The sequence below is a fragment of the Patella vulgata genome, chromosome 6 (assembly GCF_932274485.2).
Source record: "Patella vulgata chromosome 6, xgPatVulg1.2, whole genome shotgun sequence".
NCBI classification, from domain to species: Eukaryota; Metazoa; Mollusca; class Gastropoda; family Patellidae; genus Patella; species Patella vulgata.
In genome coordinates this window covers 42,006,014-42,025,830 of record NC_065884.2, presented here as the reverse complement: position 1 = coordinate 42,025,830, position 19,817 = coordinate 42,006,014, and the positions used below count along the sequence as shown (strand labels likewise).

At 33.5% G+C, this 19,817-nt stretch overlaps 1 protein-coding gene across 1 annotated transcript; it reads right to left on the bottom strand.

The window, feature by feature from the left end:
* Positions 1–1,185: 1,185 nt before the first annotated feature.
* Positions 1,186–19,814, bottom strand: LOC126823269 (uncharacterized). The gene is made up of 17 exons (XM_050551994.1): positions 19,682–19,814; positions 18,815–19,061; positions 17,383–17,888; positions 17,079–17,190; positions 14,933–15,107; positions 12,870–12,930; positions 12,200–12,335; positions 11,399–11,587; positions 10,956–11,084; positions 9,332–9,405; positions 8,946–9,039; positions 7,004–7,065; positions 6,702–6,828; positions 6,087–6,220; positions 3,514–3,684; positions 3,284–3,406; positions 1,186–2,850 (listed from the first exon to the last, which is right to left on the bottom strand). Exons 2-17 carry the CDS (start codon positions 19,026–19,028, stop codon positions 2,668–2,670), a joined length of 2,490 nt encoding a protein of 829 aa, XP_050407951.1. The 5' UTR covers positions 19,029–19,061; positions 19,682–19,814; the 3' UTR covers positions 1,186–2,667.
* Between the last annotated feature and the right edge of the window lie 3 nt (positions 19,815–19,817).

The window sequence follows — 19,817 nt, the reverse complement described above, 5'->3', positions numbered from 1 at the left end:
CACTATCTCTGCATGATCCGTCCACATACCTTCTTTGATTGATATGGTACTTTTTAAAATGAAGAGAATGAAATATGAAATGGCTGCAATGACTGTAATATGACAAGAGACAAAAAACAAAAAAGACTAACCGGTGTGTTTGTTTTGCCAAATTTAGACAAAATATTATCCAAAAAATTGGAGTGGCAAGTTCCAAGATGATCCATTCAGAATTGCGGCCTGTAGTCGATAAACACAAAAATTGGGTATGACCCTGGGAGTTGGACATGGACCAAATAAATAGGTACGATTAGCAACATGACGTTGGCACCTTATTTGGGATTTGGCACTATAACAGACGGGCCGACCATGCATCCGACCATTTCCTCGCTACCTTCGACCGTAGGGGTAGTTGACGTTAGGTGGCCAGCTAACAAGAAGACTATCGTTTGTTAAGTGAATCCCGAATCCTGAAACCTGTGCTGGCACGTTTTTTGGGATTAGGCAATAACACTGGTGAGAGAGGGAGAAGACTGCCCTGTGCAGGCCAACAAACCAGTCAACACCCTACTCGCTTGACAAACAGTCATCTCCTTGCTAGTTGGCCACCCAATGTTCACTTACAACTACGGTCGGAGGTAACGAGGAAATGGTCGGATGCAAGGTAGGCCATTCTGTTTTATTGCCATCAGGTTATTCGGGATTCGGCAATAATGCAGGTGAGTGCGTAATAGGACTGCCTTGTGCACGCCAACAAACCAGTCAATACCCTGTACGCTTGAAAAACGGTCATCTCTTTGCTAGTCGCCCACCCAACCTTCACTTACCCCTACAGTTGGAGGTAACAAGGAAATGGTTGGATGCTTAGTAGGTAGGTCGGTCTATTTTAGTGCCGAATCCCAAATAACCTGCCAACTTCACGTTGCCGGTACAATCCTGTTATTGAAATGATTAGTCATGCCAAATTTGAACAGAATCTGTTAACACTCGCAACCTGTAGAGAATTCACAGACAAAATATTAACAAAAAATTGAGCGTGCCACGCCCCTGGGGGTTGTCTACCAAAAGGGAGGATGACTTTTTGTGCATGTCAAAGGTCACGGTCAGTCGGTAATAATATGTCAAGATGTAGGTTGTTCATAGCAATATCCAATATGTATTGGATAGAGTCTACAACCAATTTACATAACACACCAAATCTAAAGATGTAAAAATACCTAATTTATTTTAACAAAATCATTTGAGCTAATTAGTGATAATTTGAATAAAATAAATTTACAAATCTGCCCACATAAGAAACAACACTGAGGTAAAAATGGACTAATAATATTATTCTCTTCAATAATTTAGAAATATTAATTTTATACACCTCTAATATACATATTAATCTTAAAATAGGAAACAAATTTGTTGCCAAATAATATCCAACAATATAACAAATATCTATTACCGGTTTATATATGCAATGACCTAAAGACTTTTTCCACTTCAGCACCAACAGAGTGGAATTGATCTGCCATTGGGAATATCTAAACCCTCTGAAAATTGATAAATTATAACACATATCTATGGACCAACAGCTACTAATATATTTAGGCAAGGTTTGAAAGAGTATTCTCTCAATGTTATCAAACTGTGTTATAGTTACTCTATCCATGTTAATGAATGCCACTTAAAGATTATCTCTAGATATAGTTGACAGTTGTGACCATTAGAGAATCCAGGTGTCACATTAATATGGTAGGTGGGTGCAGGAATATCCAAATGATGACCAGCGGCTTTAATGAATGAAACGAAGTGATATATGCTGAACATAAGATAATATAATTTGAGCACTTTCTCTAGATATATGTTACATATAGTTGTTTTTTTTATTGTAATAGGAGAAAGTATTCATGTATTAAAACTACAGGAAAAGCAGAATAACTGCCGGACAAATCAAAGACAAAGTCCTAACAATATACAAATTACCTACTCAATATTCAACTATCAATGTCAACCCAAATGTGTTAGCTACATAAATTTGGGAGGACAATGATGATCTCAATATCAAGTGCTGTCGAAAATAGTACACAACACCCATCAGAACTTGTAAATATGAGGCTAGTTTGGATTGCAATAATGCCCCCCCCCCCAAAAAAAATAAAAAATAATTGCCCTATGGAGATGTAGATTAAGGTGGTTATAGTGTAAACAAGACATACAAACAAGACATATATCATAAAACATTTGACAATACTCACTTACATAACATTAAATGCCATTCTAACTGACTGTCTATAGCTTCATTCAACGACTATAAGACTAATACACAATAAATAAATTATTTGACAATACCAAATTAAATGCTATTTTAATATATTGTATACATCTCTACCATTTTGTAGAATGCAAGCAGACTGGGATCATCGATAATATGGACCAAAGTCACATTATTGGCCTATTGGGATCACATTATTGATTCACAGGGCAGGGTGGGGGGTGGATGGCTGAATGATTAGCGTGTGAGCGTTGTATCATAAGGTCTGTCATCAAGTCAACTGGCATTAAACCCCATTTCTTTTTATTGATTCATAGGGATGACCATGTTGTAAAATAAAATGGAAAAATAAAATCTATTTGTCTCCACCTCTCTATGACCTATAATAAAACATCTATTTGTATGTACCAAATCTATTAGAAAAATATCTATTTGTCTGTATCATTCTCAACAGTATCACCATTTTGTACAGAGTTGATATCTAGTTGATCAATATTCATACCACCAGCTGTTAATTGACGTAATACTAGTCTCTTATATACACCATTATGAGCTAATAATTCATCATGTGTACCCTGTTCTGCTATTTCACCTTTTTCTATCACAATAACCTGGTCATTAAAAATAAAATATTTTATCCAAAACTTTTCAAACATTTTCAATGAAGTAATATCTTTAATCTAACTTATTTTAAAATTTTAACTCTATTTTAAAGAAATTTAAATTTTCATTTCTAAGCTTCTTAGAGCAATCACTGGCTGGGTTTTATGGTGCTATATACATGAAATAATTACTATTATTATCAGGTAATTAACACAGATTACTATTTCAGATAATTTTTTAGAGTACTGACTGGCACAGAAAACTTATCAACTGAGGAACATACTTGTGTTGGAATGCAATTTATATTTGACTGAGAGTATTTCATCTTTAAAGCCACTGAATAATACCTAATAATAAAGATTCTTAAAAACAGTTCTAACCATTTGTTTTATTGTTGAATATCAATTTGTTACTTTCAGAATGATAATTGCATCTACATACCTTTGAAGCATTTCTAACAGTAGATAATCTATGTGCTATTACTATAACAGTTCGACCTTTCATAGCTCGATCTATAGCTTCTTGTACTAAATGTTCACTTTCTGCATCTAGAGCACTTGTAGCCTATAAAATATATTATATAGTTAATATATATATACTGTATTCCCTGATTAAAATATACTTTCATGTCAGTGTGGAAGTTTAAAAATATGGCATTTACTCTCATATACCTCATCTAGCAGTAATATAACTGGATCCATAATAAGAGCTCTAGCTATAGCTATACGTTGTTTCTGTCCACCAGATAGTCGGACACCTCGTTCACCAACTAACGTCTCATATCCATTCTCAAACGTCATAATAAACTCGTGAGCATTTGATTGTTTTGCAGCTTCCTCTATCTGTAACAAAATTCACAATAGTCAGAAATATAACTAATTAAAATTTGGCTCCATCTACATATGTCCAAAATAATAAAACAAGCTTTGGTAGATCTCTGAAAAGTCAGTTTAAATTCAAGTTTGGAAATCAAATGTCAAAATTTGAAGAAACAGCCTATTTATCTGAAAGTTTCAGTGCAAGATATTAATAACAAGCAGTTGCCATGCAAGATATGCCCAAATTTTGCATGAGATGGATAGAGAACAAGCTAAAAAAAAATAGAAGCGATTTTTCGTACAATCAGTGGCCATAATCCAGGAAGTTACGGTCCAATATGCGCAAATATCGAAAGGAACCAATATCTTTGAACTCAACCATCATTATGGTGTAATGGTAATATATATTTAAACGTTTTTTAAAATCGGATAAAAATTGTGATATTACATACTTTATTATTTAACACTATTTGCGTACAGGAAGTGGCCATTTTGTCAGGCAGTTTTCAGTACAATTTTCACAAAACTCGAACTCAACAGTGATACATTCAAACAGTTTTTTAAATTGGATAAAAATTGTGAACTCTAGAGGGACCACAAGCTAACCAGCGGTTGCCAGGCAAGATACGCCCACATGTTTCAAGAGATGGATAGAGAACAATCTAAAAACAAAACACGATTTTCATACAATCATGGGGCCATAATCCAAGAAATTATGGTCTGAAATGCGCAAATATTGAGAGCGACTGAGATCTTTGCGATATAAAGATATAGTTTAAGTTTCATCAAAATCGAACAAAAATTGTACAATTTGTGTACAAGGAGCGGCCATTTTATCGGGCAGTTTCGTTTTGATTTTCACGAAATTCGAATTTAATTTCCCTTGTGGTGCAACGGTGATATATTAAAACAGTTTTTAAAATCGGATAAAATTTTGACTTCTAGAGGGATCACACGCTAAAAATTTGATTTTTCGTTCAATCAGGGGCCATAAAATAGGAAGTTATGGGCCGATATGCACAAATATCAAAAGAAACCAGGATTGCTGGGTTTATAAACATATATTTCAAGTTTCATCAAAATCAGATAAAAATTGTGACCTCTAGAGTGTCCACAAGCTAAAAACGTGATTTATCATACAATCAGGGGCCATAATCCATAAAGTTACAATCCGATACATGCCAATATTGAAAGGAACCGAGATCTTTGGGAGATAAACCTATATTTCAAATTTCATCAAAGTTGGATAAAAATTGTGACCTGTAGAGTGTCCACAAACAAATTGTGGATGGACAGGGGCAACGACAATATACGTCCACATGAAAATTTGGGCATATAAAACGTAATTTTTCACACAATCAGGGGTTATAATCCAGGAAGTTTCGGTCCGATATGCGCGAATATCGAAAGGAACCAAAATCTTTGGGTTCTAAACATAGATTTCAAGTTTCATCAAAATCAGATAAAAATTGTGGACGGACAGGGGTGACAACAATATACGTCCACATGAAAATGTGGTAAAAAAATAAGTCATGGTTATCACAAAACCATCTTTTATAGCATCTAGCGTTTCATAAGTGTAAAAACTTACTTCCTCAGAGAACACAACTACACAATGGACGCCATAGTATCAAATTTATTTTGACTTGGATCCCATCAAAGTTTATGTTATTCAAATGGTTTTGGATTCTTCTCTCTTTATTTTTATTTGGATTCACATGAAAATGTGGATGTATAAAAATGATTGTTAAAGCCATTTATAAAGGTTATCCAACTCTTTCATAGTATTTGTCTCCAATTTTTCATTGGATAACCTTATAAACATGATTAATTAACTGTTTGTAAACTTTACCTAGAGATAATTAAAACACACCAATAACCTGAAAAATTATATTACTTGAAAACAACCAAAAAAGTGGGAAGTTGTCACACTTCATGCATTTGACGTGTCTAGGCACAAGGTGATTGCAAGTACAGATGCTTGTTTCCAACTGAAACGAACAACTGAACTTTTTGAAAACGTTTCATAATAGTAGAATATAACTACAGTATTAGAGACACTTGCATCTCTCTGCTTTTAATCTTTTGAATAGTTGACATGTTTCTGATCTTTGAAAACAGCTAACTGTATGTTATATATCTGAACAAATGACACTATTTTGAAATGTTCTTATAATTTACTTTAAACGAACACCTCTTTGACACAATAAATAAATAGATGTGATTTGTGCTATGAATGTACATCATTTACAAAGAGTAATAAACTGAAACTTTGGTATAGAATAACAGTTGTGAGTACCCTGGTTTTAAATACCGGACCTAAATACCTTAAATTGGCATAGAAAATATAACTAATAGTATTGCCTATATCATGTTAGGGTGCATTTTTCCATCAACAGGTGAATGACTTATATTAAGATAAATACCTCCTGATCTGTTGCTACTTTACCATATGCAATATTATCTTTTATAGAACAGGCAAATAATGTAGGTTCCTGACTAACCATAGAAATCTTCTGACGAAACCAATGAGGATCTAAAGTTGATAGTTCTCTTCCACCTTCAAAAACACATATAAACATAGAAAACACTCAAATACTCCACAGAGAAATAGAGTAAGAATAATTTCAAGCTTCTACATTCTGTTTTTCATGACCAGCAATTTGTGGCTGAAGGGACAACTTCTCAGAATGGGCTTTTCTTGAACATGGGTGGTACTACTAGAGACAAGTATTGGAGTGGAGTGGAGGCAGGGGGTGGTAAATGCACCCTTACTGGTTTTATTTTTCAGAACGGGCACTCACTGAAGGTGCCAAAACTTTAAAGACTGCAGAATGATAAATATTTGGTTTCTTAAAAAGCTTTGCAGAGGCGGATAGAGAAGAAACGTATAGAACAGATAATAAAACAAATAATAAAATAGGTGAAAGCCAATATTTGATTTTAACAACTCCAAAGGAAGGTACACTTGCGAAATAAAGGTTCAGGTTTTTCAAGAGAAAATATTACAATAAAACCTTTTTATGAATCTGGAGGCCTACCTAATAATATTGTGCCACTATCAGGATCATAAAATCTTTCAATTAAACTAACAATAGTTGATTTACCACCACCAGACGGACCAACTAATGCTACAACCTGACCTGGATTTACAGTCAAATTCATTCCCTGTAAACAAACATGATTACTATAAAGTTATCCAATGGTAGTGGTCACAAGACTGTAAAATTTGTATTTCTATATTTGTTCCTTTCAGCAGTCAGTATTTATAATTACTATCTTATATTGTGTCGTGGCTATAGAACCCAACACCAATAAAATAACAAAAGATATCATTTCTTACCTTTATAACTGGTGTTTCTGGCCTTGATGGGTAGGTGAAAAAAACATTCTTAAATTCAACATCTGATAAAGAAGAATTAAAACAATTATCAAACAGTAAATGTGACCTATGCTGGCTAAATGAGTCGGAGGCGCAAATTCTAATATTGAGCTACAGGCAAAACAAGTGAAAATATTGATTTTGGTCGAAATTAAGATTTTCACAAAAATGAGTCTAATATACTATATATATCAACCTAAAAGATCAAAATAGCAATGAAACATTTTGAAACACCTTTATTTGGACATTTTGTGGGAGTACCATATTCATAAATCTTTCTTTTTTCTTAAAATTCTCAGCGAATTAGTTATTTTTCTTCGCTTGCTGTGGAACAATCAGATAATATCCTTGCATACTACTTGGCATCGTTGTGAAGCATACATCTCTAGTTTATAAATATGACCAAAGTATTACCGATGATATCATTTTCATCGAGTACAAATTTGTTTAAAAATGTAAACAACCTAAGCCGGTTTCAAGCCAGCGCAGCGTAACATGTTCGCTGATTGGCCCAGACATCCCACGTGACATATCATAAATTAATCAACTAGTGTACCTAATTGTCGATGATATATATATCAAACCTTTCCCAAGTCATTATTTACCCCGAATAATTAATCCAAGTGGTTATTATTTGACATTTCGTTTCGTCTTAAAAAAAATAAATCATAAATTTATATTGATAGTTGAATTTCATTTACTGTGGCTTCAAATGGTATATAAAATGTACAAGCATGCCTAACTGGATATTATTATTTCAAATTTCATTATCAGCAAGGTTTGGAAACATTAAAACAACGAACGAGTTGAAAAGCGACATATCTCGAGTGAGAGAATTCTACGCCGTTTATTTCACTATACCAAAAGGCTCTAAAGTGAACGGCATCTCTTACAAATGAAATTTCGATCATTCTTCTATCAGTGATTCAGATTCTGATACCCTTACGGTACCTGAAAATAACATGTACACACAAAACCTTAGTTTAGTTTGTTTGTCTGACAAAGATAGCAGAACACACATACAGGTGTGGCGGCTTCTTGATGGTCAATAAATTAAACGTGATTACCAATAAACAAATTTTATCTCTTGACCACTAAAGGTGTTAATTAATTGATGAGATTAACAGAGGTTATTCTCATAAAAGTTACAATATAAAAAAACATGGATTACTAAAGTATGAAGTATTCTCATTTGTTCTAAATTGTAACACTGTCATAGGAAATGTTTTTATTAAACAACAAAATAGCAAATAAATTGCCTAGTTGCTATGTGATTTTTTTTAGGAACATTCTTGCTTTTTCTCAAAACTTACTTTCCTGGCTTGGGCAGCTTCAAACGGACACAGCTCAGTCAATTGTTGCCCAAATCAAATCAACCATACATCATTTTAGAGGTATTGAATTGGAGAATGTTAAAACAACAATAACTTAATTTTCAAAATTTCCTCGATGTGACTCATTATGCCAGCACGGGTTACAAATAGTTTACTCAAAATTTGTTTCACTTTCATAGTTTATGTTACTTAAAATTACACTGTACTCGTACTGCAACAAAATGTTGTAGAAAGCTATGTTCAAAGTTAAGTTATGTTACTTAAAATTCATGATGATTTAACATCATTGAAAATTACGAATTAAGATTAAGTTTTCTCCTCAAGTGATTTCAGGTCATGTACATTGATGTAGCCTACATTGCTGCTATGGTTTTACAACTACTCCATTTTGAACTCACTCACAGTCTTTGATTTTAATAGTATTACTTCAAGTTACATATTCTCGTAACACTTGGAGTCCTACATTAGGTTATTAATAGTAAATAAACTTGTCTGACTGTTTACGTCCAAGTCATGAGACACATCACAGGGTGATAAAGATATGTAATATCATTATACTCTTTACTTACGTCCATCTAACAATGCTAAAATTTCTCCGTTTTCATTTGAAACTAATGGTTTTCTGTCCATTAAATCAAATATACGTAATGATGCACCAAGGGCCTAAAATGAATATTTACAATTTTAGTAGCTACAATATGTATTTGTCTTCATTTGAATATTAAATACTAATAAATGTAAGAATGAATAATTTTGCTTATTAAATATATTCCACTGGTGAATTCCTTTCAAGTTCATATTATTATTATTCTCTGGTTACATTTTTAATTTTATTCACTACTTTATTAGAAGGCTTGGTTAATAGCAATTGATTTAAGACTTGACAAAGAAATCATCTTTATTAGCATGGATAGCACATTATTAAATTTTTTTTTGACTAAATAATGAGACTAACCTGCATAAAATCTCCATATAAAGATGAAAGAAGAGCAAAAGCCATTGCAACTTGAAGTGTATACAGAAGAAAAGCTGTAAAAAGAAAAAGAAAAGATTTTTTTATTTGTTTTATCAAGATGGACAATAAACTTGTATACATTAGTATTGGAGCAGAAGAACACATTTCAATTTCAAAACAGTTTTATGACAAGAACAAGGTAAAATTAATGTACAACAACTTTAGTAAAATATATCTGATTGTTACAGTAAAATGATCTCTCAAGTAGTAAGTGCAGGAGGATTGCACTACACACAATTACACAAAACAAATCTACAAACAAGACACAATAAGCAGAAATCACAAACAAACGTCATATCAGAATCAGATTAAGTGAATGGATCCAGGGGCTAGCCGTCAGTGTCCACTGCGCTGTTCAGTCACGGGCCTGTAGTGATACAGACTTCACTCAAAAATGAAAACTAAAAATCAGGAGGAATATATCACAAAACATTATGAAATACTAGTACATGTCATGATCTGTTATATGCCACATGAAATATAAATGTAAGCATTTTAAAGGGAAAAATTACCTATACAAGTAACCATATCGGTGAAATGTATAAAAAGTCAGGTAGCGCGCTACAACTAAATAGTCTATGTTATAGTGAGAAACATTATAAGCGTTTGAAAGAATTGAGGTGTATGGTACATTTACCACAAAAAAAAACAGAGGAAAAAACAATACTGAATACAAAGAAGCAAGCAGTCGTCTGCTGAATGACGAGACGTAAATGGCGGTAGTTTGCCATATTATGTGAAAAGTTAAATGTACCGAGTGACACAAAAAAAGTGTTCATCACCTAAACTTGAATAACGAAGAGGGGTCGTCAGGGACCTCCAGTGGTTCCAGAAGGATGGTGCCACCCCCCACACCTCAAACGAATCATTGGCATAGCTACAGCAGCGTTTCCCTGACCGACTGATCAGCCGCAGGTGTGACCCGGAATGGTCGCCGCATTCACCGGACTTGAACGCCCCAGATTTTTATCTGTGGGGATACCTTAAGGACAGGGTGTATGGCAACAACCCCCAGACTATCCCTGATCTGAAGGCAGCAATCACAGCAACAATAAAAGCGATCCCAAGGGAAGAATGTGGGAGGGTCATCAAGAACTTTGCCTGCCGGATCCAAATGTGCTTGCAGCACCGGGGAGCTCATTTAGAGAACATTTTTTTGAGCGCCAGTTAAACAAAGAGTTTTTGTGGTACAGACTTGAAACTTTGGAGATGTCTGCTACATAGACTTAACCTAATGTAGCTGAATTTTTGTGTTAATCTAAATAAAATTGTGGAAGTTATTCGATTTTTATTGATGAACGTTTTTTTTGTGTCACCCTGTAATAAAACCAACAATAAAAAGGGCGATAATCCAGGAAAGAAAACACCAAAAAGTTAATAAACTATCAATTTAGGAACTAATCGGAATTATTCAGCTATGTTATTGCACAAAATGTAAAGAAGGGAGGTAATTGTATGTGTCCTGTGATCAGTATTATGAAATATAAATCAGAGAGTGAATTACACAAAGCCAGACAAAAGACTTTAATATTACCCTAATTACATAAAAATGTCTTACACTTACATGTCAACAAACCAGGTGTGATTCCCTTTGTTTTATCTTGTGAATTTTCATACACCAACTTTCCTCCATACCATAATACTAAAATAATAGCTCCATATGCCAACATACCAACGGTTCCATCAAAAGCACCTGGAAATATGTAGCATTTTTCATTAGATTTTTCTTCTGATAAGACACGAAGGAAACTTGAAATAATTATATGCCAAATTGGAAATAAAATAAAAATATCCTTCCTGTAGAAATACAGTTCAATTAAGAATGTCATAAAAGTATGGGTAATATAGACAAATAATATGGTACCACTGTTTCCCCAGACGCCATTCGACTGATGATCTAACTGTCCAAAAGGTCTGCAGAACAGTAGGCCGTATATTTGTATATGAAATCTGGATCATTTCACAATGCTCATTTACACATTATTATACAAATAATAACCACTTTACCTTGTGCTGCTGCCAATTTTTTACCCTCACCATAACTTTTATCAATATCAGAACCATAAAGTTTAACAGACTTGGTTTCTCCAGAAAACATCCTAACGGTTCTAATACTAGATATAGATTCTTCAGCTGTGGTACCAGCATCAGCTAATCTATCCTGGAAGTTCTGTCTTAATTTCTTCACAAAACGTCCTACAACACATAAAAAAAATATTTTCTGTATGTCTTAGTTGTGATCACATATAACACATTCAGAAGCCTACAGGGATACATGATTGAACTTTTCTGAAAATGAGTTCTTTCAATATCCCGAAACATGTCAAATGATTTAACCTGAAGATTTCAAACATGTACTAACTGAATATGACACTATCTCGGCCAATCACCATAGCTTGAACGCTTCATTAAGTCACGATTCATCTCACACCACATCCTTTTTCGGAACTGGAAGAATTTTGACAGAACTCAATTTTGCATCACTCAGTAACAGTTCAGAACATTTTGGAGCTATAATTGAGCACCCCCACTAATTCATATACCTGTAGGTAATTTTGATTTCATAACTGCATGTATTCATAAAACATTCATTTGGAATTAGGGCTGTGGTGGTCAAGTGGTTAGGGAACTAGACTCTCAACTAGAACGTCATGTGTTTGTATGCTGGAGTCCTGAATCCTTATCACTGAAGTATCGTATTCACTTATTATTTTCATATGGAAGGACCACCATAAAACTGAAAACTTATACTTCATAACATGTGTTTTTATTCCTCGTGAATATATAATAATTATTGTATTTGTTTACCATATTGTACTGCACCAAGTGAAACAATAGGTACAACAGCTAACAACACACCAGTTAATGATGCATTTAATACAAACATAAGTACAAGAGATCCTATTATTTGTAATAAATATCTAGCTAACATCGACATATTGGCCTGAAAATATAAACACTTTATAATATATCAAGTTTTTGGTTAAAAAAATTCAAATATATATTTGTATTTCAAAAAACATTAATGATGCATTACGTAAGAAGTAAATAAAAATAGATAATGAAAAATGAATTTATTGAAAATTTCAGTCCAATTACTATATTCTGTGTGAAGTTATCAGTATTCAAAGTATTGACAAAATATAGTGTAGATTTGTTATTATCAAAGCAACGGTCTTGATTATCTATTTTATCATTAATCTCACATGGGCTTGGCATGTTAATAAATGTTTAAATAATAGTTTATATAACATTTGAAGCCAGAAAAAGGCCTGTAATAAGCAGATTTAGCTCTTAGATAATGCATTTTTAAATGTACAATATTTCAAGGTATATTGGTCAAAATATTAATTCAAATTGATCAAACCTTAATACGTAAGTGATTGTTATCTAAAATTTAAATCACTATTTACTGACTTCATGGCATCTAACTTTTTTTATCATCAGGATGCCTATCTACAGATGACTATATACATACCGTTACAGCATTCTGTAAAACTTGTGTATCAGATGACAATCTATTACATATTTCTCCTGTTCTGAAATAATTCATACATATATATATACTAAACAGCAAAAAAAACGTCAGTACAATTTTAAAATCAGAGAGGCACTTTAATCAAATCATTCTAGAAAACGACTTACCAAATGGATCAAAGCAATTTTTTGTGAATAGTATGTTGACACATTAGTGATTAATTCATCACAATTCCAAGACAATTTCCTGGGTTCAATTCTGTGTTTGGGAAGGAGCCTTATTGCTCAGGTAAAGCTGGAGATGTGGTCACAAATATACAATAAAAACATTTGGCAAGTTTTATGCAATGCGTCTATTCAGAGTAACATACCAACCTGACGTTTCTTTTGCTGCTTAGTATATATATATATTGAGTCACACTGGCAAGACATTATGAAGCTGAAATGTGATTATTGGCATGATTGTAGGCTGTACCAGTGATGAGCCGATTATCGGTTACAACATTACGTATCACCACACATAGGTATTTGACAATAATTTTGTTTGTTTTCTTTTTATGGATATTCAACTGTAAAGAAATCTTCATGCCAAATTGTGCAGATACCGGTCCAATGTAAGTCACTGATGAACGATGTGGGTCCCTCAGTACGAAAGCTGCAGATGTTGCTAGTCGTCAAGGCCTTGGGAAATCTCTAATTGCTAGAAACTCGGCCAACCTCTGGATGGCAGCATGCAATAGTTTTCTAGGTGTACTTTTTAGGAGAAATGATTTGTGGTGCGTTTATTTGATAGCAAAGACGTTGTTCTTATATTTTATAGTTGTGATCTGACATTGACACATTCAGAATTGCAAAATTAGAGTGTATATCTTTTAAACAAGGTTTACAATCATTCATTTATAAAGTACCATGCTTCATATAAAGCAGTATTAGCAGTAATATGATTCTTTGGCTCAGTCAATTAGTCATTCTCCCATACAAGTCTCACTATCCAGCATTTTTGACTTTGTTGTCAGTTTGCACATTTAATCTGACTTGACCATGACATGACTTTCAAACACAAACTTTATTCAGGAGATATTTGAAATATTTCTACTTTCCCTCAGTGATAATTTTGCAATTTGCTTTTAGTTTAACATAAAAGCTTTGATTTTGTTAATTATTAACATTATTATGGCTTAGTCTATGTCTAAACAAGCCCTGTGGTTTAAATAACATGCATATATTCTAAAATAATAACAAAGACATGCACAATTGCATTAAATAACAGAGCAAAAAACCCTCTAATTTTGTTTTTAAACTTTAATTTAGGAGATTTCAATATTTTTCTTTCTATAAACTCCTTATTCAAAAGATATAATTTTCCTTTTTTTTTTTAAAATACTGGCCTATACATGTACCTTTGTATATAAAGTATATGTGTATCTTTTCAATACTGGCCTGTACCTCATACATCTACATCATCCGTCTACCTTTTTAATACTGGCCTATACATCAACCTTTTTAATACTGGCCTATATATCACACATCTACCTTTAATACTGGCCTATAATTCATACGTCTGCCTTTTTAATAATGGCCTATACATCATACATCTACCTTTTTGTTACTGACTCATACATCATACACCTACCTTTTTAATACTGGCCTATACATAATAAATCTACCTTTTAATACTGGCCTATACATCACACATCTACCTTTTAAATACAGGGCCCTGTTTCTCGAAATTTTAACTATAGATAAAATCCAAATTTTAGTACATACTTCAATTTTGATTGGCTAAGCACTAAAATCAATCTAATATTATCCATCTACCTTTTTAATACTGGCCTATGCATCATAAAACTACATTTTCAATACTGGCCTATACATCATACATCTACATTTTTAATCCAGACCTATACATCATACATCTACATTTCTAATACTGGTCTCTACATCTACCTTTTTAATAATGGCCTATACATCATACATCAGCCTTTTTAATACTGGCCTATACATCATACATCTACCTTTTTAATGCAACCTAATTCACATATTCTATTCACCGCTTTAAATTACCTGTTTGTGTCAAAAAAAGCAACTTCCTGCTTTATAACAGATGAAAATAGATTTTTGCGTAACCTAGCAACAACTCTTTGACCAGCCAGAGTAAATATCCAGCTTCTTACCATAGAACATATTGCACCACCAATATAAATCAACAATAATGTAAGAACTGTACTGTTTAATTCACCTGTAAAGAAAGAATATATAGGCAAAATATATTTATATTTATTACATCTGTTTGTCTTTCAGCCAGCTATCCCATTCTTATATTGTCAAGTACTATGAAGTATATTAACTTAATCATTTGTCTAGCGACAACATACAATAATTTTTGTTTCTATGTTACATACTTGTGCAATGTAAAGGGGAAAGTTTTTCCTCAACAACTATGTTTCAACTTTATATAAGTGGAAACATAGCTATCAATCTTCTTTCCCCAGGTTATGAGCCTGGTGTCAAAACCACCAAACCACCAGAGCTTCCTGTTGTTAGAACTTTTAACAGTTTTATTGCTATTACAACTCAAATGTGAGTATGCTGAGGTGCTTTTCATTCTTGGCTTATATCTTTTTATATAAAATCTGATACCATACCAATTATCACTAAATATACTCTTCAAAAAAAGTAGGGGATATTGAAATGCAAATACCTATGCCGGTTGTGATATGATAAATAATCATGGACACTTGACATGCTTTGAGAGTATGTTCACAGATGAAGAACTTATCGCCCCAACAGAACCACTGAGCTGCACGTGCGACACGCAATAGCGCCATACACGTGGGAGGGGTTCATTGTCAAATTTGACATTTAAGGAAGGGTTGATGAAAACTGTCTCGTGCTGGTTTATCCTATCCATGTTTGCTTTCCTATTGGTTCTTGCATACGATTTACTGTCTAGCGTATCTTTGCTTTAGTGTGTTACGTTTAATTTGCAATGAGACAGCTTCAACATGATGAACTTCTATGTGCTATTGGCATGCTACAAATGAGTTCTACACAGTGAGCAGTAGACAACATGTTTAATGTGTCACAGTCTGTGATCAGCAGACTGTGGAACCGGTACCAACAAACACACAATGTTGATGATAGACCTCATTCAGGTCGTCCTAGAGCCACTACACAAACCCAGGATCAATACATTCGTACACAGGTCCTGCGAAATTGAGGACAAACGGCCAATCAGCTTTCTGTAAACTTGTACCAAGTTACAGGAATTCGAGTTACACCCCAAACGATTACAAATCGGCTATATGCAGCCCATTTGCATGCACGACGACTGCGTGCTGTACCTCCATTAACTCGCCAGCACATGGCAAACATGCGTCAATGGTGTAGGCAGCGTAGAAATTGGGGTAATCGTCGATGGGCGCGTGTAATGTTCTCAGATGAGTCCAGATTTACTCTGGATTTGACCGATAAGAGAGCTCGCGTTGGGAGGTGTATAAATGAGCATCATGCTAACGATAACACCAGACAGCATGACAGATTCGGACGTGGGTCTGTTATGGTATGGGGAGGAATCACCATGACTGGCAGAACAGACTTGCATATTGTTCAAGGAAGGGTCACTGGTGTGGACCACATCCAGGCACTGATAGTTCTGTCCTTTGCTCAACATGCAGGTCGACATTTTATCTTTCAAGATGATAATGCCCGTGCCCACCGCGCTCGTGTCGTGAATGACTACTTCTAGCGTCACCATATTGTCCATATGCCTTGGCCAGCCATGAGTCCTGACCTTTCCCCTATAGAGCATGTCTGGGACATGATCGGGAGACGTGTTTGATTAGGAGCATGCCACGACAAATTGCTGAATGTCTGAGGATTGGTGGAGCAATTACTCATTATTAAGACAAAATTCAAAAACGTCCATTTTCACTTTTGACAGTGTATCTCTTTGAGAGTGAAATGGGGCCGTCAGATAAGCCACCCATATGAACTGTTTAATATGTTCATGTTTAGGCAATTGGCCTGTTTTTAACATACACTGGTTACCTCTAATAAAAACACAGTGCATTTCCGCAGTTTTGTATCGTTTCTGAATATCCCCTACTTTTTTGGAAAAGTATATAAACAAAATATTAATTTAAAGTTGAAATTAATGATAGAGAACTGTCTATCTATACTGATCGAAAGTTAATAATACACATCTCACCCATATCTTTCTGAGCAGCATCCACAACTTTACCGAAAAATAATGGTGCTACCATCTGAGATCCACTAGAACCTAACATAGCTAAACATGCCAGGCTAATCATAGGCAATTCCTGTAAGTAGAGAAAAGTGTGAGATTAAATCTTGTAGAAGTTAATAATCCATCTAATTTCCTCATTCTATTTACAAGGTTGTTCCATCACAATACAATGACACAATCTATTATAGATCAAGTTTTAAATATAATAAAAAGAATAATCTAAAAATATTTGAAAGCAATAGCATTTAAACATATAAAAACTTACAGGTTTGGCCAATGAAGCTAATCTTTTTAAACTTGGCTTTTTCTTCACTTGTTTGCCATCTGAATCTATTTCTTGTCTCTCATCATTGAGACGATGTAAAACCCGTAAAATCTTTAACTTTCTCATAGCGATAAAACTATACAGCGAAAATATAAATTCTAAAATACTAAAACACACAGCACTTATAACCAATGCATTATATGTTGCATGCATTATTACATAGTCTGTCTGATTCAGGTATGCATTTAAGACTAAACCACCTTTTGCTATTGAATACACCATAAATATTGTTGACAGCAAAATAATTAAAAAGTGAAGAATTTTGGACTTTGATTGTAAATTTCTGTCATATGGATGTTCAGTTTGTTTAAAGGAAATTTCTTCTAGCCACGAATATAGAACTATAAAGAAAATGGCTTTCAAGCTGCACATAATGGCCAAGTCAAACACAGAATCTAACAGGTGGAAATGAACGATGTTGTCAACAAAATATTTGGAGTGTCCACCTGAAAACAGAAAGAAGGTATCAAAATTATGATTTATTACTAGTCCTGGTGTCTAGTATTGGTTAGGAACTACATGCTTAAAGAAATAATGCATGCGATAGAAAGATTTCCTTAATTATGAATGTGCATGGAATTAATGATGAATTTATCTTTCAGCTCCAATTGTTGGCTTCTGAGAGTGATAGTAGCATTTTGTAAAACTTTTCTAATCACAATCAAGTAAGGAAAAAGGTTAAAAGATTATTTTAATTTTTAATTGTCCATTTTCTTGGATTATGGCAATCAATGTTCAACAAATGACTTATAATTGTAGTGGTTTAATTTAAATATCTGTAATTTAGAACATAACAACAATCTACTAAAAATAACTTAACAGAAAAATCACCTCCAAAAAGTTTCATATAGTTACAGATACCTGTTACTGGAACTATATTTTGTTTTTCCTAGGGTTTTTTTTATCAAAAATGTAGAAGTATGGTACCCGATACTGGCATTGTATTTTTGAGTTTGATATTTTCTTTTGATCAAAAATTTAATATTAGGATCTGAAGGTTTAATTGTTGTGAAATAAGTGCTCAGCATATACATCATGTAGTTAAACTTGCTAAATCTCTTTGATTTCGGTCAAAATAGGGTATTGAATTGGGTTTATCTGATGGGTAACATTGATTTGTGATCGGGAAAACTCTACAGAATTCAATTTTTGTTTCATTAATAGGATTAAGTGGAAGACGGTATGTTTTCTAATCTCAATTTTGTTTTTAGTTTGTTGTGTTCAGTGGAACACAAAATCAGTTTTATGTCAACACTTAGAATTTCCGTTAAACATAAAACTGTCATCCCATTTAAAATCCAGTGAAATCAATTATTTTATTTTTGACCCTAATCAAAGCAGTCTAGTCATGTTAAGATTGATATTTCCTTACCTGTCAACCATAAAACAATAGAAATAACTCCATCTATAAAGATAATAGTCTTTAATATATTAGCATAACGTAAGGATGGTAAACTGTAGTAGTGTGGTCCCTTTATTTCTGTTTCTACATCCTCTTCACCTTGGATATCACCATTTTCCAAAGTAACATTTCTTTTATCATGCAGCAATCTATCGCTTTGACCACCTTCATCTTGTGATGCCATTTTTGTTCAATAAAAATGCCAATGTATTTTGACCTGTAAAAATAATGGTAGATGTATCCTGCTAGTTCATAAAAATATAATGCCTTTCAATTTAAAATTCTATGTTTCGATTTTTATTAGGCCTATATAATGTATCGGTAATATATTATGATCATTACATCAGCCAATTATAAAGAAAAAGTATCAGTTAACAAATAACTTAAGTTCACATATAACTGAAATGAAATAAGTATTGCCAGTTAAAAGCACACGTAATACATGATGTCAGGTGAAGTGACAATTAATAAACATTATCTTTGACAAATAAGGCCCTGGCTAGTGACAATTAATAAACATTAGGCCTATATATACAAAAAATGACTAAAAATGATTACGACAGTCCTTGTACTTTTGGTAGCGTTATTACTTTTATTAGGTTTAATGCACAAGTTGGAATGTCAACGCTTCCAGCATTGGTCAATATCCTTAGGAATAAATTCTTTCATAATTTACTGACGATACATAGTATAGTATACTCGTACGTAGGCTATCATCACACATTTGCCTCGGCTAGGTCAAAATATAGGACATCAATGTATTAACCATTCACTCATAATATTCAGAGGTATGAAAATTCTGTAGCCTAACAACATGACGGTGGCTATATATTTTACCTTTTCATTCAGTCTTCTTATTTATTGTTCTCTTTTATCAACAACTTTCATTTCTTCAAGTAATAACCACCGGTTTTCGGAGTCTCGACTAATTATCACTTGACAATCAAAACTTCGTGTCAAAGTGCCGAGGAGA